At 43.7% G+C, this 26,398-nt stretch overlaps 1 protein-coding gene across 5 annotated transcripts in view; it reads left to right on the forward strand.

Moving 5' to 3' along the window:
* dicer1 (dicer 1, ribonuclease type III) overlaps positions 1-26,398 on the forward strand; it is a 265,924-nt gene that overhangs the window by 124,935 nt on the left and 114,591 nt on the right. For all 5 annotated transcript variants that reach the window (XM_061793888.1, XM_061793885.1, XM_061793886.1 and 2 more), the window contains 2 exons: positions 14,659-14,838; positions 25,203-25,416. In XM_061793888.1, the coding sequence (XP_061649872.1) occupies positions 14,659-14,838; positions 25,203-25,416 (394 nt within the window). The remainder of the gene's footprint in view (positions 1-14,658; positions 14,839-25,202; positions 25,417-26,398) is intronic.

Below are 26,398 nucleotides of genomic sequence, written 5' to 3' on the forward strand. Positions count from 1 at the left end.
TAAAGTATAAAACATCGGTTTGTGTTTATCTGCTTCTTTTACGGGATATATAGGATCCCATGATTTACAAGAAACCAATCATCAGTAGTTATGTTGTTAAAATTAAATTAAAATTTGTCCACCTTTCTTTGAAGTTTTCAATGGCATTTTTGGTTTAACACTGTTCCTATAACACAGTACACAATATACAATACACAATATAACACAAGCCGTTTTGCTTAATTTAAACTTCTTTCTATGTTCTTTTGCTGTTTTTTTTTTTTTTTTTTTTTTTTTTTTCTTCTTTTTGACCAACTGGACCAATCATAACTTGTTTCACCAATGAGGTGTTCCCATCCAAAGCCTATCGTTGCATACCAGTCATATCCAAATCCCCAATTCTGCCCATTCTCTTGAGCATCATTGGTGAGAGCCGCATATGGAATTATGATTAAAGCAGCTTGATTTTGGGGGGCACAAAATATTAAACCTTTTTGCCGCGTTTGGAGGCCATGTCCACAATTTTGATCATCAGCTGTACTCCTTTTGATACGAGTTAATGATTTGAAATTTTTTTTTTTTATTATTGGGTTTGTCATATTGGTCCAGTTGGTAGGTGATTTTCTATCTAAAAAATGGGTTTTATCATTGAGGGTGGGACGTCCCATGTACCACAAAAACAAAACCAACATCATAGTAGCCAAAGTTGCTACGTAACAACTTAGCGAATCTCATAACCAACGTGGGTGTGCCTTTCTGCTGAGTTCTCACTAAAAGGGTTGGTGTCTTTTTTCTTCACTGACCAGCAAGCGTTTTCAGAATCTACACATCTGCTCCCGCTCCGTTATCAGACTTTTGCTCACCTTCCCTGTTTGAGTACTCAGCTGAAATGACTCTTTTACAGTGTGTTAAATGAACCCACGTGTTTCTTTCTGCTATTTTTTAGGGCTGTAAAGTGTCAATCTATCTGTGCCACCATCCCTTTTTTTTTTTTTTTCTTTGCTAATGTAAATTTCATTTTGTAGTTTTGCACTTTGTTTTTCACAATAATTACGGTCTTGTTGTGGAATACTCATATTGGCTATCAGTATAGATTGTACCATCTTTATTTTTCATTAGTTTGCATGCCTCGATTAATGCTACTAATTCAGCAGCTTGTTCAGCCAATTCCTGTCAATCATGCTGCGTGCCTTCATCAAGTAAGGGTATTAGTGTGGCTGGATTTAAGGTTGTGAGAGCAGACACTGTATGTGGGACCTTAAGGGTGAACTGCTCTCTAGTTGAAAAATAAGCTATTGGTTTTAGCTTATCACCGTATTGTTGTGTAAGTATGGAGGTCATGCAATAGCTTTTACAATCTACAATTTGAATGAATGTTTTAACATTAAATTTGGAAGGCCTAGCGCAGCACTGGACACCAAATGTTGTTTAATGTCACAGAAGGCCTTTTCTGCCTCTGTACTCCATTAAACAGGTGATGTCATTTTAAGGTTGTTTTTATACATTAATTTTGACAATGGTGCAACAATTTCTGCATAGTTTGGAATCCATGCTCTACAATAATTTGTCAGACCTAAAAATGATTATTATATGTTTCTTCGTCTGTGGTTTAGGATTTTTTAAGACTATAGCTCTCCTGTCTTCTAATATAGTCTTTCCTCCTATACTTAAATTATGGCCTAGATATTTAACTTGTCTTTTACATCATTGCAATTTATTTTTTGTTAACTTTATGTCCCTCTTCTGTTAGATGATGCAGTAAAGTCAATGAATCCTTGCATGTCTCTCCATCTGTAGATGCCAGAAGACATGCGTGTTGTCATAACTTGTGAATAATTAGTTAGACTTTCACAGTAACCTTGCGGTAATCTAGTAAAAGTATATATATATATATTTTTTTTTTTCTCAAATGTGAATGCAAACCAAAATTGACTGTTATTTTCTATTGGTACTGTAAAGAATGCATTACTTATGTCTACTACTGTAAACACAGTAGCGTCTGGTCTTAATGAATTTAACAATGTGCGTGGGATTGGTACGCATGCTGCTCTCTGTATTACTGCAGCTCATCACATTCTTTTTTATCTTCTATTTTTGTGATAAGCTGCAAGGCTGCATACAACAGGGCCTTTCCCATGTTTAACTGTGGTTTGTCTGGGATATCGATTGTGTAATAGAATGTACTTTCTCTGTTTTCCAGTGTTACATCGAGGTCCTCTCTTTTTAATTTATGTTTAATTCATGTTTGAGTACAAGTCCTAGTTGGAATAAGCCGTCTCTTCCCAACAAATTCACAGGGCACTCCGGGACTTCGAAAATGGGCATTCTACAAGGTTATTTCAGGTTTTTCAGTGTCCAAACTCAGAATGTCCTGTAAATTGAAATCCACCTCCTCATTCTCTGTAATGTTTACATAAGAGGATTTGTTGAGTTGGGAAGCAGGCTGGCCTAGTCATGCAGTAGTTTGTCCGTATTCTCTTTTCTTTTTTTTTTCTTTTTTAGGGCAGTCACGTGCAATGTGGCCTTTGTTTCCACAGCACCAACAGATGGTATTATCATAATAATTTCGATTTCTACCATATCTTACTCTCCCACGGTCTCTGCCGTGTCCTCTAAAATTATCTCTCTCTCTGCCTTGATAGTATATTTCTGCTTCTTCGTCGAGGAAGACATCTATCTTCTCTTTTTGTTTTTTGTCTAACACTCTTTCTGCGTGGAGGGCATGATTAACATATTCCTCCAGAGGGCCAGTTGCTAGGTTTATCCAATGTTTATCTACCCATCTGTTAATGTGTTCTTTCGAATTCGCATGTAAAGCATTTTTTAACTGTTGTTGATAAGGTGTGATGCTGGCTACGGCCTTTTTCACATCCTCATTAGTCCAGTTTAACCAGAAGAGTAAGTCGTCAAATCCATCTTTTTGTATTTGTGATATATCATTTTTGTGTCGACACTTTATTTCGTTTTGAAGTTGAACTATTTTTTGCGAATTTAGCTGGCCAGCGAAACCGTATTTGGTTATCTTCGTGTTTAAATGTTCTATTTTGGAATGGTTTTGTAGTTGAACATATTTCCAATCTTTACACGTTAGGTCTATTTTTTGATCCGGTTTACTGTTATTTATTCCCATTTTTGTGAATTTGGAAGTCAGTTCATTTGCACCTAGAGTGACCTAAATACTGACTTTATTCAAAAATGACAGGGTGACAATAAATGTCTGAGTTTTGGTAATTCTCAAGCTTCTACCCTAATTGGGGCGGAGAATTCTTGCCTTTGCTTCCAAACTCAGTTGTCACTTACAATCCCGTCTTATACATTCATACTTTTACACATACACACGATATTAATAACGTTTTTATAAACACACGAAAACACGGAAACACAGAAACACAGAAATACGGAATTTAAGTACGTACAGGACCCCGCCGTCCCCACGGATTTTATCGGATTCCGTCGTCCATCTTGACCACTTGCCAGTCACTAGTATTACACAAGGTTTGTTCTGCCGCAGACTTCTTCGTCGCGCAATTCACTCACTCTTTAATCCTTTTTTCCCCCAAAAATTTTTTAAAATTTAACTCACCACTCGTCTTCAATCCTGTGGATTGTCGTCAACCTTTAGATCCCAGTTGAGGAGGACGAAGACCAGTCCCGTAAAGGGTCTTACTTGCCGTGGCCACGGTCTCTTAACTGGAAGTCGGCTCCACAACTGGAATCCTCGGGTGTGTTGACATCCGGCTCGAAGGACCAATTTAATGTTGGATTTATCTTACCCAACATTATAAAAAAATAGACACAAAAGGAATGAAGACGCTGGTTTCTTTTTCTCATGAGGAGGGCGGATGGGAGATTGTTCAGATCACAGCCTCTCAACACGCTCTAAACAATCCCCCCCCCCTCGCTCCTGCTTTTATTTGAAATAGGAGGGATTTACAAATCATAATGTTCTAAGCAATAAGACACAACACAAAATATTTGATAATAAGAGGGTTTTTCCCAGACATAGTATTCTAAGTAATAAGACACAACACATAATATTGAACCAACACCTGTCACGACCCGACCACATCCGATCACGTCCTTGGTCCAGGCGCCCTTCCATCGGATGATGCTGAGTCTTCTTTTTGAAGGCGAGACATCTAAAATTGTCCATTATACTAATGCAAGCTAAGCAAATAAATGATAACTTCTACAATTTATCTAACACTAATCCATACCCATATCCACTTACTTGGCCTTGGTCTGCGTGGAGTAGAGATTGGACATTTCAAGGGTAATCCCTCTTCGTGTAGGCGGATTCATGAGCAGGAAAATGGTCATTGGATCAGATCCGCTTTGTTTGAAACATTCAGCAGCATTTGGGCTGTATACTGTGTATTTGTTGATGTCTTTGATTGTTTGAAAACTGTCTTTATTTTTGACCACCTCTGGCTGTGCTAATGGGACTTCTGACTTGACCCCTTTGCAGCTAAAGGACCTCAGAGATTCCTCAGACAGGATATTCTGGCGACTCTAAATCTTTGGGGGTTCTAGCCTTGGCCTGAAGTCTGGTAGAGGACCTTTGAGGTTCTTTTGTCTCATCCATGTGGCGGCTGAAGGACCTTGGAGATTCCTCAGACAGGCTCTTCTGGCGACTGCAGGTCTTTGGAGGTTCTTTAGCTTTGGCTTGCAGTCACCTGGAAGACCGTTGAGGTTCTTTTGTTTTGTCCCTCTGGTGGTTGGAGGACCTTGGCTTGTCAGTAGTTGAGGGTGTTGGAGAAGGACCACGGGGGAAGGTCAGACCGTCAGAACTGATAATCCTCCTGTCTTACTTTTTAATTTTTTATCACCTCACCTGGCTTTTGGAATAACTTGTAAAGGCCACCTTACCACCTTTCTCCGTTGTCAAAAGGTGGTAAGGTAGTGCTGGTGGGTTGGGGGAGGGGGAAGTTGTAATCAATGCTGTCCTTGTCATCATTTGTGCCCAAAAGTTCAGCATATGCATTCAGCATCCGTCCGCATCAGATCCATCACTATCATAGTCACTGAAAATGGCATATTTTTCATTTGGGGGATAACTGAAAAGCTGCATGCTTTTTCTGGACCATCACCTACAAAATATCAAGAACTTCACTCAAAGTGAATCTATAAGAGAGAAAAAAGATTATACGCAGCAAGCATTATGTATTTATAGACGAATATGTGCACCTTGCTACAATGTGCTATCCCACGGGTCACTATTACATACACCATTCATATGTTTACTTATTCAAAAAATACACCAGACAGATTTGAGTACCCTATTTCCACGACCATAAGGTGCACCGTATTAAAAGGCGCAGTCTCAGTTACGGGTTCTATTTCTGTGTTTAACACATACATAAGGCGCACCGTATTCTTGGGCGCAGGCATGGTAAAACATAAGATAGCTTAAAACATACGGTAGCACGCATGCATGCTAGCTTATGTTTTTAAAAAAGGAGCGGGAGCAAAACTGAATTCGGTTGTACTTTATTGAAGTATTTAACAATGTACTCACGTTTTTTTTTTTTTTTTATATCAATCCTCATCCACAAATCCATCAAAGTCCTCACCTTCTGTATCCGAAATGAATAGCATAGCAAGTTCTCCATCAAACATCCCGGGTTCCCTCTCGTCATTGTCGGAGTCAGTCTCGTTGCCAGGGGGCTGTTCAGCAATGATGCCGGCTTTCACGAAAGCTCGGACAACAGTCAAAGCAGATACCTTAGCCCAAGCATCCACAATCCATTTACATATCGTGGCGTAACTCGCTTGGCGCTTCGTCTTCTTGACTTGGCGAAGCTCGTTTTATACGGCGCTATATACCTACTGGGGGCGTGCCTTTAGGGTCCTCTGTCACGCGCACCCTTCCCCCTTTAACGTCCGCATGCTGTCCTCAGTCACGTCCGCCTTTCCTCTATATAAGCAGCGTGTCGGCAGGAAATGGTCCTAGTCAATCAAGCGGAGCGCTCATCAAAGTCACACAACTACATTTAGAGATTTTGGAACTCGGTGCACGCCGCACTATAAGGCGCCCCGTCCATTTTGGAGAAAATGTAAGACTTTTAAGTGCGTCGTGAAAATACGGAAATTGCAAATACATATATCATTACTATACACCCTAAATATCATGTCTACAGAAAATCATTGTCCTATCTTTATTTTGACATTTACTAACCTTTTTTTGGGGAGGTTTGAGGCAACCATCTTCCTTTCCAGGCGCAACCAGGAAGTAAACAGCTCTGGTTATGTGACAAGTTATTCCAAACGTGAGACTTTTTTTGGCAAATCTTTCTCTGACAGAATAAGTAAGGAAGAAATCGTTGTGGGTTTTTATTAAAAGGAGAAAAGAGAAGTCTTTGCAAAGAGAGGAAAGTCATTTCTCACATTCAACAACAACAAGCCGTGGTTCACTGCCAAACTTAAGTAGCTTCGCCAAGCTAAGGAGGACGCATATCAAAGCGGGGACAGGGTCCTGAATAATCGAGCTAGAAACCAGCGGACTAAGGAAATTAACATTGCAAAGAGGAACTATGCAGAAAAGTTGGAAAAACAGTTCAGCGCTAACGACTCTAAATCAGTCTGGCATGCATTCCAATCGCTGACAAATTACAAGCGACGATCCCCCCAAGCTGAGAACAATAGCAGACTAGCCAACGACTTGAATACTTTCTACTGCAGATTTGAAAAGGACACTTCACACCCCATCCTGCCTCAAAGTCTGCGCGGACCAGCTTGCGCCAGTCTTCACTCAGATCTTCAATAGATCTCTGGAACTGTGCGAAGTACCATTCTGTTTCAAACGCTCCACCATCATTCCAGTCCCCAAGAAACCTGAAATCTCAGGTTACAGGCCTGTGGCCTTGACATCTGTGGTCATGAAGTCCTTTGAACGTATCATGCTGGACCACCTCAAGAGCGTCACAGGCCCCCTGCTGGACCCCCTGCAGTTTGCCTACCGAGCAAACAGGTCTGCGGATGATGCAGTCAACATGGGACTGCACTTCATCCAAGAACACCTCGACAGTGCAGGGACCTATGCGAGGATCCTGTTCGTGGACTTCAGCTCAGCGTTCAACACCATCATCCCTGAACTCCTTTCCTCCAAGCTTCTCCAGCTCAGCGTCTCACCTGCCATCTGCCAGTGGATTTACAGCTTCCTGACGGGCAGGACACAGCAAGTGAGGCTGGGGGAGGCCACCTCATCCACACGCAGCATCAGCACTGGGGCGCCCCAAGGTTGTGTCCTCTCACCGCTGCTCTTCTCTCTTTACAAGAAACGACTGCACCTCAACGCACCCAGCTGTCAAACTTGAAGTTTGCAGATGACACCACTGTCATCGGCCTCATCAAGGACGGTGACGCGTCTGCATATTGACAGGAAGTGGAGCGGCTGTGAGTGCAAACAGATCGTGGTTCTGAACTCAGTGTTGTGAATTGCGCATTTTCACAAAAATGATTTTCTCACTCCTCACAGTAAATATTTAAGATCTTGCTTTTCACATTTGTGTTAATTTATTGATATTTGAATTAACCATGAGTTTTTCGAGAATTTTGATTTATCTAGTACCAAAAAATAAAAAAGCTTTATTTCAAATGTTCAATCATCAATTAAAAATATGCGTTTTTTATTATTTTTCCCAGACTAAATATCCACTAGTGAATAGTTTCTCGAAACCTTGAAAAATTACAAATCATCTTACATTTCGGGTGATTCCTCAATCACCTTCTCTTAGGCCCCAAGCCAAGTTACACCATCCCCGGTCTACTGTAGATTTTTCCTCAAGCAGTTCCAAACTGCTACACTTTAGGTCCCAGACCAAACATCTAGATCTAAAGTGGGGAATAGATCCTCAGACAATTACAAGTAACGATTCTACATTTCAAATGCTTCAATTTTCAATTTATCTTTGTTATTCCTCGTCATGCCAAAAAAAAAAAAAAAAAAAAAAAAAAACTCCGCTGAGAGATCCAAATATAATGCTTATTCTGTCAATTTGGAGAGAGGGATCTTTCTAATTCAAAGGCATCTATCAATTATACTTCATAGTTGCATACATTAACTCCATAAGTGTGGATATGAATGTCTGGTGGTGACTGTAAACTGTTATCAGTGCCAAGCGCGTCTTCATTGCAGAGAAACAACAAAAAGAAACAGTCTGTATATCGCCAGTTAAACGCTGCTCTGTCTTTGGGGCCGCCGGGAGTCAGCCAGAGGTCGGACGAACTGGGTCCGCCACCATGAGTGCAAACCCCCCCCCCGGACAGTCACTGATCCAATGTCTCTTCTTTCCACAATGGAATCACCTTCTGCACCCACCGCGTCCCCTCCCATGTTCAGCGGCCGGCCTAAACCACCTCAAATCTGGTTCAGCGGTGCTTTGCTGTCCATAGGTCATCGAGTGCATCCCGCAAGGCCTGGCGGTGTACAAGGGAAGCGGGTGCTCTTGTTGTGACACTGCAGCAGGTTGTGTGAGAAGGGGAGGGGGGGAACCGCAGAAGTGCTGCGTGTGGAGGGCCGTGCTGTGTGTCACAGGAGGCGGTTGTGTTGGTCTTCTTCCAGATTGCACTCTTCTTGATCTTTGTCATAGGGTGAGGCCACTGTGGAACCCAGCTCGCGACCACAACCTAACAGCGTCCCATTGGCCAACTTGGACAAATCAGACCATAGGCGATACACAGTTATCAGTAACTTGCCCTTCTTCTGTCAGAAAGCTTCTGTCCCTATTCACATCTAAATCTAACATTTCTAAACATTTGGCATTTTTCTCAATATCTTCTAAAGCCTTAACTTATTATTATTATTATTTATTTTTACTTCCTCAAACAACCTAAGTGACATAGACACCAGGAATTCTTTTTTTCTTCCCACTTCCCATTTCCAAGCACTCGTTAGAAGCGCTTCTCTTTTTTACAATATTCAAACGTCTTCGAAATTTTTGGGGACCCAAACCCCGAATTGTCGGACTCGAACCTCTAATTGTAGGGGACACTTAACCTCTAACCACATCAGACTCGAACCTGGGGACTCAATTCCCTCACTGTCTGGGATTCGAACCCCTAACCAGGAGACTTTATAACCTGGAATTTAAGGACTCAAACCTTACCAATGGAATGTGGCGAGAGCAATTACGAATACCATTTATTACAAAGGCAAGATTGTTTCAAATACACTACACCATATGAAATGCTCCGATTTTCAAGGAATGAAAATTACCGTAATTTTTTGTTTGGAGGACAACAGGTCCGTTTGGATCCTGAGGTGATAGCCGACATCCAGAGCCCCGGCAGCCCCCCCCCCCCCGTCGTTAATTCTTCGGGTGGAGGCAGAACCCTTGCGTTGGTCCTGGATGATCAATCACTCCCGGGGTCCCCTGGATCGGCGATCAATCCTCGGATCCCACTTCTGACACCAACTGTTTTGGCAAATCTTTTTCTGACAGAATAAGTAAGGAAGTAATCTTGTCTTTTATTACAAGGAAAAAAGAAAACCTTTGCAAAGAGAGAAAAAGTCTTACAAGTTGTCACCCCTTATTGAACCCCAGGCCGAGAAACACCTTTGTTATCTCGAAGTGAGAGAGACAAGAGAAGGAAAGCAAAACAATTATCTTTGTCCAGCTGCACTCAACTTATCTTTATCGAAAAACAGCTAGTTGTCAAAACATGGCTGCGAACAACGAGTACGCACAGCATGGCCGGAAAAGAGCTAGGAGTCACAATGAAACAATATTGTGACTCCTAGACATATTGTAAGTTAATCATGTACCAGTCAATACTGCCCAAAAAAGACAGGCAGCAATATTGGGGTGCACCTAACTCTTATGCCGGTGCATCCAAGAAATAAAGTTGGGTGCACAAGTGTGACCAGTGCAAAAAGGTAGTCTGGAGCCCTGTACATGTAAAACTACTGAAACGCTCGTGCACACATAACGGAATATTTTTTTTCCTCACTTTTTAACTCACCAAAACTCCCAGGTACACAACTGAACTGATCTCACACATCCCACTAAAAAGGTGACAAACTCTACTGAAACGCTCTCACACAGTCCTGAAATCCTCTCACACATGCTAACTCTCGCACAACTCTTTACACTCATACACACTACAATATTTTCACACACACTACTAACTTTTTTTTTGCTCATTTACAAAACCAAAACGTTTTGTGTATTTTACTATATTATATGCGCACATTTAAGTATGATGTTTTGAAGGATCCAGTTAAGTGTTTGCGAAAGGATTTTGGTTGTGTGTGAGAAAGCGTTTCACCTGTGTGTGTAAGAGCGTTTCATTTTTGTGTATGAGTGATTCAGTTGTCTCCGACGATTTCAGTTAAAATATACAGCGGAGGGCAGCACGGTGAGGGACTGGTTAGAGCGTCTGCCTCACAGTTCTCTGGACCGGGTTTTCAATCCCCGGCCCCGCCTGTGTGGAGTTTGCATGTTCTCCCTGTGCCTGGGTGGGTTTTCTCCGGGCACCCCGGTTTCCTCCCACATCCCAAAAACATGCGTGGTAGGTTAATTGACAACTCTAAATTCCCCGTAGGTGTGACTGTGAGTGCGAATGGTTGTTTGTTTGTATGTGCCCTGTGATTGGCTGACAACCAGTTCAGGGTGTACCCCGCCTCCTGCCCGATGATAGCTGGGATAGGCTCCGGCACGCCCGCGACCCTAGTGAAGAGAAGCGGCTCAGAAAATGGATGCATGGATGGATATACAGCGGCTGAAATAAGTATTTAACACATCACCATTTTTCTCATTAAATATATTTCCAAAGGTGCTATTAACATGAAAATTTCACCAGATGTTGGGAACAACCCAAGTAATCCATACATACAAATAAAGTGGAACAAATAAGATCAGAAATTAAGTTATGTGTAATAATGTGAAGTGACACAGGGAAAAAGTATTGAACACACCAACTGGTATTTATTTAATACTTTGTTCAAAAGCCTTTGTTTGCAATGACAGGTTCAAGATGCCTCCTGTATGGAGAAACTAGTTGCATGCATTGGTCTGTTGTGATTTTCGCCCATTCCTCCACCCAAGATGATCTTGATCGTTCCGTGTGCTTCTTTTATGGACCTTGAGTTTCAGTTCTTTCCATAGATTTTTTTATTGGATTCAAGTTAGGTGATTGGCTGGGCCATTCTAGCAGCTTTATTTTTTTTCTTTGAAACCAATTGAGAGTTCCCTTGGCAGTATATTTTGGAACATTATCCTGACGAAATGTCCACATTTGTTTCATTTTCATCATCCTCGGAGATGGCAGCAGATTTTCGTCAATGTCTTGGTAGATTTGCCCATTTATCTTTAATTCAATAATGTGAAGTTTACCATTACCATTTGCTGAAAAGCAGACCCACACAGTCATGTTACCACCCCTGAACTTTACTGTTGGTACGCTGTTTTTAGGGTGATGTGCAGTGTCATTTCTCCTCCAAACGTGGTGTGCATTATGGCATCCAAACAGTTTAATTTTGGGCTCATCAGACCAGACTATATTCTCCCAGTATTTAACTGGCTTGTCCATAGGTTGTTCAGCAAACTTTAAATGAGCTTTGACATGCTTGTTTTTCAGCAATGGGGTCTTGCTTGGTGAGCATGCATACAGGCTATGGCGGCAGAGTGCATTACTCACTGTTTTCCTTGTGAAAATGGATGGATGGATGGATAGGACCTTTGGAAATATATCAAGTGAGAAAAATTGTGACCTGTTAAATACTTATTTCAGCCGCTGTATAACCTTCCGGTTTTTCAAACTAAAACACGTGGTTCATTCTGATGCCCCTTCATCGGCAGAAGCTCCCCTCACTAATGTCTGCACAGCAGCCTGCAAGTAGCATCACCTAAGCAGCAGCGTCACTTCCTCTACTTCTAGCTGTCAGAATATACAACCGGAATATACGATAGATTGGATTGGATAGATAGGATAGTTTGTGCAAGGTATAATAGTTTAGGTTTTTATTTTGTGCTATGTGCTTCTACGAATGTGTTCTCTGATGAAAAATCAACTCCTATATTTATGGCCTGTTAATCAGAAACTGCCTAAACTTTCTGCCTTTTGCATTGTGTACATGCAAATGTATAATATGTTAATTTGATTAAGTACATACTACAATGGGTACATAGTTGAAACCAGACATTTACAGTGTGTGTGGATGAATATATGGACAGTGTCACATCCTCTATCAGTTTCTGTGAAGATGTGTGGATACCAACAAAGACATTTTGCACGTTCAAAAACAACAAGCCGTGGTTCACTGCCAAACTTCAGCAACTTTTCTCGGCTAAAGAGAACACTGATCAAGGTGGGGACAGAGCCCTGTACAATCGCGCAATAAATCAGCTGGCAAAAGACATGACAAAAATGGTTTACTACTAACGACTCTCAGTCAGTCTTGCGAGAATTAAAATCGCTGACCAACTACAAGCAACAGTCCCCCCGAGCGGACAACAATAAAGGACTAGCTGATAACTTGAACACCTTCAACTGCAAATTTGATAAGGACACTTTCACACCCCGCACCTACCCAGCCGCACCATCGACCACCATCGCAGCTCTGACTTCTGCGTTGACCATTCATGAACAGCATGTGAGACAAATCTTCAAACTAAAAAAGATTAACGAAGCTGCAGGCCTAGACCTTGTGTCCCCATCCTGCCTCAAAGGACCAGCTCGTTCCAGTCTTCACATAGATCTTCAATAGTTCTCTGGAACTGTGTGAAGTAACATCCTGTTTTAAACGCTCCCTCTACCATCATCCTGCCATCTGCCGGTGGATTTACAGCTTCCTGACAGGCAGGACACAGCAGGTGAGGCTGGGGAGGTGGTCCTCATCCACACCCACCATCAGCACCGGGGCGCCCCAAGGATGTGTCCTCTCTCCGCTGCTCTTCTCTCTCTACACGAACGACTCCACCTCAATGTACCCGCTGTCAAACTCCTGAAGTTTGCAGACGACACCACAGTCATCGACTTCATCAAAGGTGGTGACGACTGCATATCGACTAGAAGTGGAGCGGCTGGAGCTTTGGTACGGCCGACACAACCTCGATCTGAACACGCTCAAGAATGTAGAAATGGTCGTGGACTTCAGGAGGCATCCTTCGCCATAGCTGCCCCTGACGCTGTCCAGCTGCTCTGTGTCAACCGTTGAGACCTTCAAGTTCTTGGGAATTACAGTCTCTTGGGACCTGAAGTGGGAGACCAACATCAACAACATCCTCTAAAAGGCCCAGCAGAGGACGTACTCCCTGCAGCCACTGAGGAAGCACGGCCTGCCATAGGAGTTATTGCGGCAGTTCAACTCAGCAGTCCTGTGTTCATCCATCACAGTCTGGTTTGGTGCTGCCACAAAAAAATGACAAATTCCAACAGCAACGGACAATCAGGACAGCCGGAAAAAACGTCAGTACCCCCGACCCACCTTTGAGGACTTGCTCGCTGCCAGAACTTCGACAAGAGCATGCAAAATTCTCTCGGACCCTGCACATCCCGGTCAACAGCTCTTCCAGCTCCTTCCCTCAGGTAGGCGCTATCGATAAATGCAAACTAAAACAAGCAGCCATTCCAACAGCTTCTTCCCTCTTACCATTAAATTGCTAGAGGACTGTGCATTTTTTTTTTTGTCTCAAAAGTATATTTTGTCAAAATGGCTGTCTGTCATACTAGAGCAGCTCTAACTACCGGAGACAAATTCCTCGTGTGTTTTTGACATACTTGGAAAATATAGATTTTGATTCTGATTCTGACATCACAGGTTTCATGAAATCAGAAATTTATCAAGAGATTTTAGAGTGAAATGTCTTACCCAGGGAAAGAGAACTTGATTTTGAGGTGAAAATCATGTGTCCTCCATAAAGACAAAGACCCAAAGCACACATCTAAAAGCACATAGCAATGGTTGAAAAGGAAAAAATTGACTTTTAAAATGGCCAGCAATGAGTCCTGAATACAATTGAAAATCTTTGCGGGGAGCTGAAATCTGCCATTGGGGAAAAGAACTCTGCAAATGTTCGAGAGCTCAATCATATTGCAATGGAAGAATTGGAGAAAATATCACCTGGAAAGTGCAAAAGCTTATACTGTAGATGGATACAAGAAGCGTTTTGAGACTGTCATCGCTGCCAAAGGGTGTGCAACCAACTATAACGGAGGGGTGCCAATATTTTGCACGTTTTTCTAAGTTGAAAAAAACCCCAATGTTCTTAGTTAAATTACTTTGCACCTCCAATTAAACGTTTCTGATGATATAAGTTGGGTACGTTTTCATTTATTTCTGAAGATGTTATACAGGTTATGCAAAAAATGAATGGGTGCCAGTCATGGTGAGCACAACTTTATGTGAGTGGGGAAAAAAAAAAAAAATCACTCGCATGTGTAAGAGTCTTCTAAGTAGTGTGTGTGTGCGTGCGCGCGCGAGTGTGTACTAATGTGTGAAAGAGAACGTTTAAGTAGTTGTGTATATTCAAGGGGTGTGAGATAGAGAGAGCACCTTTCAATTTTGTATGAGCAACAAAAAAAAAGTGCGTACGCGTGTGGGAGGTAATCCTGAATTATGTCCCTGACAGCACCACATATATTTTCCAACTAATTTTCTGATGATCGCCTAGTGGGTATTGTTTTGTTGTTTGATATCTAATTATAAATTCTCTTTCCCTTCTGTATGATCTTCAGATACCAGAGTGTTTGCAGGACAGTTATACTGTACCCGAGCATACTTACTACCTATATGTCATTGGGATGGTCCTCACCACGCCACTCCCGGATGAGCTCAACTTTCGCCGACGGAAGCTTTACCCACCAGAGGATAGCACCCGGTGTTTTGGGATCCTGACAGCGAAACCCATACCGCGAGTATGTTGGAATTGAATGCCTCTATTCTTCTTTTTTTTTTTTATATCTTACTTCAAATTTTTTATAATTTTACATTCACCCTAATATCACATCCGACTGGTTTCAGCACAGATTATGTTTGCCTTTTGCTTATTGATGTATGAATGATTGTTTTGGTTCCTATCATAACCAAAAAAACAACTGAAATTCTGCCAAAACCGTGTTGGCAGATTTTCTATAACCTGTGGAAGAATTGATTAGCGCTTGATCATGACCCAGTTCCAAAGTTACTCATTAGAATTTGGACGATTCACTTTGGTGCAGGTCTGCTCTCTGAGTGGCATTATAGTTACCCATGTGAAACCTTTTTTTTGTCCCTCTTTCTTGAGATTATTATTAGGTTAAATAATTAGATTAAATAACCTTTATTAGTCCCATAATGGGAAAATATGCTTCATTTGAGCAGCAATTGTGGTTACACGAGTAGCAGTTACAGTAAACAAAACAAAACAAAAAAATAGCAAGCAAGTAGGACATAGAAATGGAGGCTACCTATTATATGTGCTCAAGCACATCAACACGACATATATGAACCTGCACAAAGTGTAGAAGGAAGAGAGTTTTATGCAGTGCCTCACAGACGAGCGAGTCCGGTGTCAGTGCTGCCAGCCACGACGCCGAAAGTCCCTCTTTCTCGCTTGTCCATCTTATTGGGGATAGATCAAACGTTCCCCATGATACTCTGTGGACGATGCAGTCAACATGGGACTGCACTTCATCCGAGAACACCTCGACAGTGCAGGGACCTACGCGAGGATCCTGTTCGTGGACTTCAGCTCAGCGTTCAACACCATCATCCCTGAACTCCTTTCATCCAAGCTTCTCCAGCTCAGCGTCTCACCTGCCATCTGCCAGTGGATTTACAGCTTTTTGACGGGCAGGACACAGCAGGTCAGGCTGGGGGAGGCCACCACATCCACGCGCAGCATCAGCACTGGGGCGCCCCAAGGTTGTGTCCTCTCACCGCTGCTCCTCTCTCTTTACACGAACGACTGCACCTCAGCGCACCCGACTGTCAAACTCCTGAAGTTTGCAGATGACACCACTGTCATCGGTCTCATCAAGGACGGTGACAAGTCTGCATATCAACAGAAAGCGGAGCGGCTGGAGCTGTGGTGCAGCCGACATAACCTGGAGCTGAACACGCTCAAGACTGTAGAGATGATCGTGGACTTCAGGAGGCATCCTTCGCCACAGCGGGCCCTCACGTTGTCCAACTGCCTTGTGTCAACCATCGAGACCTTCAAGTTCCTGGGAATTACAGTCTCTCAGGACCTGAAGTGGGCGACCAACATCAACTCCGTCCTCAAAAAGGCCCAGCAGAGGATGTACTTCCTGCGGCTTCTGAGAAAGCACGGCCTGCCACCGGAGCTGCTGAAGCATTTCTACACAGCGGTCATCGAATCAGTCCTGTGTTCTTCCATCACAGTCTGGTTTGGTGCTGCTACAAAAAAGGACAAACTCCGACTGCAACGGACAATCAAAACTGCTGAAAGGATTGTCGGTACCCCCCTACCCACCCTTGACGACTTGCACGCTGCCAGAACTAAGACAAGAGCGTGCAAAATCCTCTCGGACCCTCCGCATCCTGGTCACCAGCTCTTCCAGCTCCTTCCCTCAGGTAGGCGCTACCGATCAATGCAAACTAGAATTAGCAGACATTCCAACAGCTTCTTCCCTCTTGCATTCAACTTCTTAAACAGCTAACTTACAATTCCATTGCAACATGCCGGAAATTGTTTGACTTGAGTTCGTTGTCTTAGTTCTGTGGGGCCAATTATATATTACTCGTGCACTCACTGTAGTTGTCTCGCCACGCTGCACTATTTGCATATCTGTTGTTTACCAATACTGGCCACTCATGCCAGAGTAGCATCTGCTCCATTTGCACACTGATTGAGGAGTATCTACAACATTTGCACAAGCAACATTGTCCCAGATTATCGCACTACTCGTCACCTTAAACCGCATACACTCCTTGAAGTCTCGCCGCCCTTTGCACAATGGTCATTGCACCGGACTATTGCAATATTAGTCATTCGAACTGCTCTAAGTGCTAGAGGACTCTGCATCTTTTTGCACAATTGTCAAAAAAAAAAAAAATTTTACCGGCATTACCAGATAACTAGCAACCCTTTACTGCTCAGTGACTTTTTTTTTTTTTTTTTTTTGTCAATGTCTTTATGTCTCCAAAGTGTTCTCTGTCAATTGAATGTCTGTTGTCGTACTAGAGCGGCTCCAACTACCGGAGACAAATTCATTGTGTGTTTTTTGGACATACTTGGCAAATAAAGATTATTCTGATAGCGAAGGTGGGTTGACATAGTCTCTTTCTTGCTCAACGCTCTGTCCCGGCACAACATCCCTTCTCTTCATTCTCAGCTCTTTGGGAATCCTCGTGTTAGCAGGGAGGGCTAAAAGTATTTATTACAATGTATTATTATATAGCTATTATATGTATGTGTAATGTATCATTATTAGTGGTGGGACTGTAACGCGTTAATCCCGATGAATTGTGACAAATTTTGACGTATTTTAATTGCAGTTTGCTTTCCAAACAAACGCGAAACATTTGTCTGTCAGTGCACAATTTCCTGGAACACCGATTACACTGACACACACGTCAGAGCTTGGTTAACCCATAGATATGAACACTAGACTACACGGGCGGCTGTGGCTCAGTAGGTAGAGTTGGTCGTCCAGTGACTGGTTCGAATCCCGGCTATGACCGTCCGCATGTCGAAGTGTCCTTGGACAATACACTGAACCCTAATTTTCTCCCCTCGGGCCTGGCAGCGCCTTGGATGGCAGCAGCCGCCCATTGGTGTATGAATGTGTGTGAGTGGGTGTATGTGAGGCTTTGTTAAAGCGCTTTGGGCACTATATAAGTGCAGTCAATTTACCATTTTACCATTTAGATACGTCAGGGCGCTGTAGCAGCCCAGCTAACCAACGTGCCTAAGAGGCGGCCGTGTTGGGGTGGTCGTAGTTCCCTTAGAAGGCAATGCATGGACACTGAATTTAAGTCATAACTTGCTCAGGTCCCAACCGATTTTCATGAGGTAACTGTTTTGTCAATCTAAGCTATCAACACATTTGAAAAATAGCACCAAAAAAATTTTTATGTGAAAGGGACTCCCTGTTCCCTTGTCATAATTGTACAGCGTTTTAGGCAACCATATGCAGCACAATGTACCGGCACCCTCGGTCTTGGGGTCTTCTTACCATCCACACACATGGAATGTGCTAACGACTTTGAACTCCCTAGTTTAGCGTCACCATCGGCACGGAGCTCAAAATGGGCGTGTTGTATTTACCTATACATACTGTGTCTGTGGGCAAACCATATCTCTGTGGCCAACAGCTAGCACAATTGATGAATCGGATGAAGGACTGTTGGGAGGCAAATTTTATTTAAAGAAACAACTTCCCAATCGAAGCTGCGATAAAAGCGTGAATTTGTGCAGATTATGCAAAAAGGAACCATCTTAATGCAAAGCATGTCAGATCAAGCACAGAAACCACCGGAGCTGTTAGCGCAAGCAGTCACGGTACGAGTTTTAAGAGTTGTCGACAAACCAAACTCGATCAAGTGACCGGATTCAGGAACAAAACCAGTAAGTCAACGTGGGAGAAAATCAGGATCTGCTTTTGACAAACAGAAGCACAGTGTAGTCATATTAACTCCAGCAGAGCAGCAAAAACTCCAAAAGCTGGCGACTGCCCTAGAGCCACAGAATTTCTAGGCGCAGCCGAGGTGTAGAGGGTGTCCGATTTCGTGGGCTCAGTATAGCATCTCTGCTTTTTTCATATGATGTGGTTCTGTTGGCTTCATCAAGCCATGATCTCCAACTCTCACTGGAGCAGTTCGCTGCCGAGTGTGAAGTGGCTGGAATGAACATGAGCACCTCCAAATCTGAGACCATGGATCTGAGACCATGGTCCTCAGTCAGAAAAGGGTGGATTGCCCTTTCTGGGTCAAGGGATGAGATCCTGCTTCAAGTGGATGAGTTCAAATATCTTGGGTCTTGTTCACGAGTGAGGAAAGAATGGAACAGGAGATCGACAGGCGGACGGTGCAGCGTCTGCAGTGATGCGGACTTTGTATCGATTCGTTGTGGTGAAGAAGGAGCTCAGCCGAAAGGCAAAGCTCTCTATTTACCAGTCGATTTCCGTTCCTACCCTCACCTATGGTCACGAGCTGTGGTCATGACCGAAAGAACAAGATCCCGGATACAAGCGGCCGAAATGAGTTTCCTCCACAGGGTATCCGGGCTCCCCCTGAGAGAGAGGGTGAGAAGCTTGGTCATCCAGGAGAGGCTCAGAGTAGAGCCGCTGCTCCTCCGCATTAAGAGGAGCCAGATGAGGTGGCTCGGGCATCTCTTTAGAATGCCTCCTGGACGCCTCACTGGTGAGATGTTCCGGGCACATCCCACCGGGAGGAGGACATGCTGGAGAGACTATGTCTCTCGGCTTGCCTGGGAGCGCCTTGGGATCGCCTCAGAAGAGCTGGCGGAAGTGGCTGAGTCTGGACTTCCCTGCTAAAGCTACTACCCCCGCGACCCTACCTTGGATAAGCGAAACAAAATGGATGGAGTAATTACTTTCGACAGCAGATTTGTGACTGAACTCCTTAGTGGAGAGACATACATGATGTTGGCAAAATTATTCGCTCACCTGTCTTGACTCAGATAGGAATTTAAGTGAAATCCATAGGTCCATCCATAGGGTTTAATATGACATTGGTCCACCCTCTGCAATTATAAAATCTTTAACTCTTGTGGAAAGGCTTTCCACAAGGTTTAGGAGTTTGTTTATGGGTATTTATTACCATTTTTTCCTCAAGCGCATTTGAGTTACACACTGATGTTGGATGATGAGGCCTGGCTCTCAGTCTCCACTCTAATTTATCCAAGTGTTCTATAGGGTTGAGGTCAGGATTGTGCAGGCAAGTCAAGTTCATCCCAAACTCTCCCATTTGTGTCTTTATGAACCTTGCTTTATGCACTGATGCACAGTCATGTTGGAACAGGTAGGGGTCATCTCCAAACTGTTCCCACAAAGTTGCCCCTGGAAAAATGGGCAGAAAATTACAAGGAATACATGATGTGACGTAGGGCAATGGTAGAGGCGCAAAGGCCTAGCAAGATGCATATGATGACATGTATGCCAGGTTGGACATTTAAGAAGGAGAAAAATATCTGTACAGGTTGGCCAGACAAAGAGAGAGAATTGGGAAGGATGTGCAGCAGGTTAGGGTGATTAAGGATAGAGATGGACATGTGTTGACTGGTGCCAGTAGTGTGCTGGAAAGAATAATTTGAGGAGTTGATGAATGAGTAAAATGAGAGAGGACGACGAGTAGAAGAGGCAAGTATGGTGGACCAGGAAGTAGCAATGATTAGGAAGGGGGACGTTACAAAGGCACTAAAGAGAATTAAAAATGGAAAGGCAGTTGGTCCTGATCTAGGAGAGGTGGCTTTGGAGTTTTTGACCAGCTTGTTCAACAGAATTCTAGCAGGTGAGAAGATGCCTGAGGAATGGAAGTGTGCCGGTGCCCATTTTTAAGAATAAGGGTGATGTGCATAGTTGTGGGAACTATCGATGAATGAAGTTGATGAGCCACACAATGACATTCTGGGAAAGAGTAGTGGAAGCTAGACTCAGGACAGAAGTGAGTATTTCCGAGCAACAGTATTGTTTCATGCCTAGAAAGAGTACCACAGATGCATTATTTGCCTTGAGGGTGTTGATGGAGAAATACAGAGAAGGTCAGAAGGAGCTACATTGTGTCTTTGAAAGCCTATGACAGAGTACCTAGAGAGGAACTGTGGTACTGCATGCGGAGGTCTGGAGTGGCAGAGAAGTATGTTAGAGAAGTATGTTAGAATAGTACAGGACATGTATGAGGGCAGCAGAATAGTGGTGAGGTGCGCTGTAGGTGTGACAGAGGAGTTTAAGGTGGAGGTGGAACTGCATCAGCCCTTAGCCCCTTCCTTTTTGCAGTGGTGATGGATAGGCTGACAGATGAGGTTAGACTGGAATCCCAGTGGACCATGATGTTTGCAGATGACATTGTGATCTGCAACGAAAGCAGGGAGCAGGTGGAGGTACAGTTAGAAAGATGGAGGCATGCACTGGAAAGGAGAGGAACAAAGATTTGCCGAAGTAAAACAGAATATATGTGCATGAATGAGAAGGGTGGAGGGGGAAGCGTGAGGCTACAGGGAGAAGAGATTGCAAGGGTGGAGGACTTGAAATACTTGGGGTCAACAGTCCAGACCAATGGTGAGTCTGGTCAGGAAGTGAAGAAATGGGTCCAAGCATGTTGGAATGGATGGAGGAAGGTGTTAGTGTGTTATGTGACAAAAGAGTCACTGCTCAGATGAACGGCAAAGTCTAAGACAGTGGTGAGGCCAGCCATGATGTACAAATTTGAAACAGTGGTACTGAAGAGATAACAGGAAGCAGAGCTGGAGGTGGCAAAAATCAAGATGTTGAGGTTCTCTCTAGGAGTGACCAGGTTGGATAGGATTAGAAATGAGCTCATCAGAGGGACGGCCAAGGTTAGCTGTTTTGGAGACAAAGTTAGAGAGAGCAGACTTGGATGGTTTGGACACGTCCAGAGGAAAGATAGTGAGTATATTATATATTTTGGTAGAAGGATGATGAGGATGGAGCTGCCAGGCAAAAGAGCTTTAGGAAGATCAAAGAGAAGGTTGATAGAAGTATTGAGGGAAGACATGAGGGCAGTTTGTGTTAGAGAGGAGGATGCAGGAGATAGGCTGACATGGAAAAGGATGACATGCTGTGGGGCCGAAAGGAAAAGCAGCTGTGCACAGATTGTGCCGCTGTGCTCCTTGTGCGTCTGTAAATCAATACCACCGCTTTCCTTTCTGGTACGATACTTCAAGTATCAAAAATACCGATATTAAAAATTGAGAAATAATCTTAAAATCCTAAAATGTGGTCGTCGTTTTAGACTGTGTCAATCCCCACACCACTCCAGCTGGCATAATGGCTGTTTTTGTTTTATTTGTGTATATTTTCGCTTGGAAACACCACTCCATTTTGGGCAAAGCCTATGTACGTCAGGATCTTCTGAGTTCAGGACTACGCTAGGATTATGCGAAGTGAACCAAAGCTGCAGCGAGTCAAACCACAGCGAGTAGCACAACCAAATTGCTTCGATTTAAAAGGGACAGCCAGACCAGCAATTTTTTCACTGTGCGCGACACGGAAAACTTGCTGAGAAACAGACAATATGAGCGGAATTGTATCAGATTGTTTTACGTATGAAGACGGGTCTGGTACTCAAGGATTGTCAAAGTCAAGTTTACTGTTGATACATTGCAAAAGCAGTTATTTTACCACATACTAATAGCGATCCACTTAAATGGTAGGTGCAGCTGTTGTGATAAACTACAGACAATCTGTCCGATATCTTAGCCATATGTTACACATTCGCCGGTGTTCTGTATATTAGTACAGTACCATCCATCCATTTTCTACCGCTTATCCGAGGTTGGGTCGCGGGGGCAGTAGCCTTAGCAGGGACGCCCAGACTTCCCTCTCCCGAGCCACTTCATCCAGCTCTTCCGGGGGGATACCAAGGCATTCCCAGGCCAGCCGAGAGACGTAGTCTCGCCAGCGTGTCATGGGTCGTCCCCGGGGTCTCCTTCTGGTGGGACGTGCCAGGAACACATCACCAGGGAGGCGTCCGAGAGGCATCCGAATCAGATGCCACAGCCACCTCATCTGGCTCCTCTCAATGTGGAGGAGCAGCGGCTCTACTCTGAGATCCTCCCGGATGACCAAGCTTCTCACCCTATCTTTAAGGGAGAGCCAGGACACCCGGCGGAGGAAACTCATTTCGGCCGCTTGTATCCAGGATCATGTTCAGTCGTGACCATTGGTGAGGGTAGGAACGTAGATCGACCGGTAAATTGAGAGCTTCGCCTTTCGACTTAGCTCCTTCTTTACCACAACAGACCGATACAACGTCCGCATCACTGCAGACGCTGCACCGAGCCGCCTGTCGATCTCCCGTTCCATTCTTCCCTCACTCGTGAACAAGACCCCAAGATACTTGAAGTCCTCCACTTGGGGCAGGATCTCATCCCCGACCTGGAGAGGGCACGCCACCCTTTTGCGACTGAGGACCATGGTCTCAGATTTGTAGGTGCTGATTCTCATTGCAGCAGTTTCACACTCTGCTGTGAACCGCTCCAGTAAGAGTTGGAGATCCTCCTGAGATGCCAGATGGTGGACCAGAACTTCCTTGAAGCCGTCCAGAAGTCTTTCTCCATGGCCTCACTGATCTCTTCCCATGCCAGAGAGAGTCCAACCCCTCTCAAGAGGACTGGTACCAGAGCCCAAGCTGTGTGTGGAGGCGAGCCCGACTATATCTCGTCGGAACTTCTCGACATCCCACACCAGCTCGGCTCCTTCCCTGCCAGAGAGGTGACATTGCGCGTCCCTATAGCCAGCTTCTGTAGCCGCGTATCGGATCGCCAAGGTCCCTACCTTCGGCCACCGCCCAGCTCACACTGCACCCGACCCCTATGGCCCCTCCCACAGGTGGTGAGCCCATGGGAAGGGGGACCCTTTTGGGCTGTGCCCGGCCAGGACCCATGGGTGCAGGCCCGGCCACCAGGCGTTTGCGTTCAAGCCCCACCTCCAGGCCTGGCTCCAGAGGGGGGCCCCGGTGACCCGCATCTGGGCAAGGGAAACCTCAATCCTTTAAAATATTTAAACACAGGAGTTTTTTAGCCGTGCTTTTTCTGGTCCTTCACCTAGGACCTGTTTGCCATGGGTGACCCTACCATGGGCGTGAAGCCCCAGAAAACTTAGCTCCTAGGATCATTGGGGCACACAAACCCCTCCACCACGATAAGGTGACGGCTTCCAGGAGGGGATTAGTATAGTACGTCTGTTTTATTCGTCAAGTGACAGTGTCTCACCTTTTACCTGACGACTTCCGGTGGTGTAACTGCATAATAAGAGCATTTGGAAATTTAAACATGAAAGCATCATTCGCTCTCTTTCTCTAAGTGTCCCGTCAAAAAGGGTCGATCAGGGTGGTGGTGACATTGTAAAAAGGCATGCAATCTCAAGCCTCATGTTGAAGACAGGCTTGTTTTACTTACCTCGAAAAATTACTATTAAAACGAGGCAACCTACGTGGCATGTAACTGGAGTGCTTTTTACTCTATGCAGGATTTTGTTTACATTTTCAGTGACAAAGGTTAATTTTGTTTTGAAGCAGCACCTTTTATTCAAATTATGTTCAGTGACAGTTTTTTGTTACACGTTAATCCCAAAGGGAATGATTTAATTTTACATTGTTGAACATTTGAAATATTTTGTTTAAATGTAAGTGTTGTTTCGTGCTTTCGAGTTTTGAATATTGTAAATTGGATTTTTCTTTGTATTGAAGGGGGTAAAAATGGATTAAAATCGGGAATTGGGTGGGGGATCGGGGATTTTATTTTAAAGCCATATCACCAAGCCTTACTGTGATTGGTTAATGTATGAAAAGAGTCAGGTCTTGGGGTTATCACGCAAATCTACAGGTTTCACACAACAATAGACAATGGCAAAGATGGCTTTCAGTGCTTACTTACCCAATAAACCTACTGTCCCACAAGAGAGTGAATTAATTAATGAATGGCTGCCCATTATACAGTGAATAAAAATGTGAATATGTATTTTACAAGTTGATTTACAGTGTCTGCCCCTAAATTTGAACTGATGGGCCAGTGTGCTCTGAGCAAAAACAGTTAGTCTGGAGCCCTGGAGCTAAACTCCGTCACCACCACCACCTCCTCCCCACCCAACATTTAGCAAATACAAATACATTTGATAATCCGAATTGACCTAAAACAGAAAAAAGGTTTACAGCAATCTGATTTCATGTCAGACAGTTAGGGAAAAAAACCTGTCTTTTTATATATTGTAGGGGTTAAGTTTCAACTGTCCATCCATCTATTTTCCATACCGCTTATCCTCCAGCCAGCGTGCTGGAGCCTATCCCAGCTGACTCTGGGCGAGAGGGGGGGGTTACACCTTGAACTGGTCGCCAGCCAATCGCAGAGCACATATAGACAAACAACCATTCACACTCATATTCACACCTACGGACCATTTAGAGTCTCCAATTAACCTACCATGCAGGCACAGGGAAAACATGCAAACTCCCCACAGGCGAGGCCGGATTTGCACTGTGATGTAGATGTGCTAACCAGTCATCCACTGTGTCACCATTTCAACTGTACATTATTATCTTGTGATGTGTATGTGATTATTGTATCCCCTCACAATAGATCCCCCATTTTCCGGTCTACACACGCTCGGGTGAGGTGACTATCTCCATTGAGCTACAAAAGTCTGGCTTCAACCTCACCGCCACTGAGCTTGACCTCATCATTCGCCTGCACCAGTACATCTTCTCCCATATCCTCCGCCTAGAAAAACCTGCACTCGAATTCAAGCCTACTCTTGCTGATTCTGCTTATTGTGTTCTACCTCTCAATGTAGGTAAGTGGACGTGCACTCAGAATTTGTTAGTTTTTAATGTGGATAGTGTGAAGTGTGTGCATCTAGACGTTCGAAATGCTGCACAAATGGTATGTCATTGATTAACATTATGAAGAAATTATATATATATATATATATATATATATATACACGTGTGTGTATGTATATGTACATATGTATTTTCACTTTTTTTATATTGCAGCCATTTGCTAAAATCATTTAAGTTAATTTTTTTCCTCATTAATGTACACACAGCACAGGAGTTGTTCTGAAGCCACTCCTTCGGTATTTTAGCTGTATGCTTGTTTTTTTTTTGTATATATGCTTTTTGTATATATATATATATATACATAAATATATATATATAAATATATATGTATACATATATATGTATATATATTTATATATATATGTATATATGTATATATATATGTATATATGTATATATATGTATATATGTATATATATGCAGCCCTATGGGGGGCACAAGTCAGTGCAAACTGTAGGCCGGTCCCAAGCCCGGATAAATGCAGAGGGTTGCGTCAGGAAGGGCATCCGGCTTAAAACCTTGCCAAACAAATATGAGCGTTCATCCAAAGAATTCCATACCGGATCGGTCGTGGCCCGGGTTAACAACGTCCGCCACCGGCGCCGTCAACCTGCAGGGCGCTGTTGGAAATTCAGCTACTGTGGGTCGAAGTCGAAGTCGAAGTCAAAGAAGAAGAAGAAGAAGAGGTGGAAAGCGGGTTCTTCGGCAGAAAGAGAAGAGGAAAACACAGAGCCTAGAACTGAATGTGGGGACTTTGAATGTTGGGACTATGACAGGAAAATCTCGGGAGTTGGTTGACATGATGATTAGGAGAAAGGTTGATATATTGTGTGTCCAGGAGACCAGGTGGAAAGGCAGTAAGGCTAGAAGTTTAGGGGGAGGGTTTACATTATTTTACCATGGTGTAGATGGGAAGAGAAATGGAGTCGGGGT

Source organism: Phyllopteryx taeniolatus, chromosome 13 (assembly GCF_024500385.1).
Source record: "Phyllopteryx taeniolatus isolate TA_2022b chromosome 13, UOR_Ptae_1.2, whole genome shotgun sequence".
NCBI lineage: Eukaryota > Metazoa > Chordata > Actinopteri > Syngnathiformes > Syngnathidae > Phyllopteryx > Phyllopteryx taeniolatus.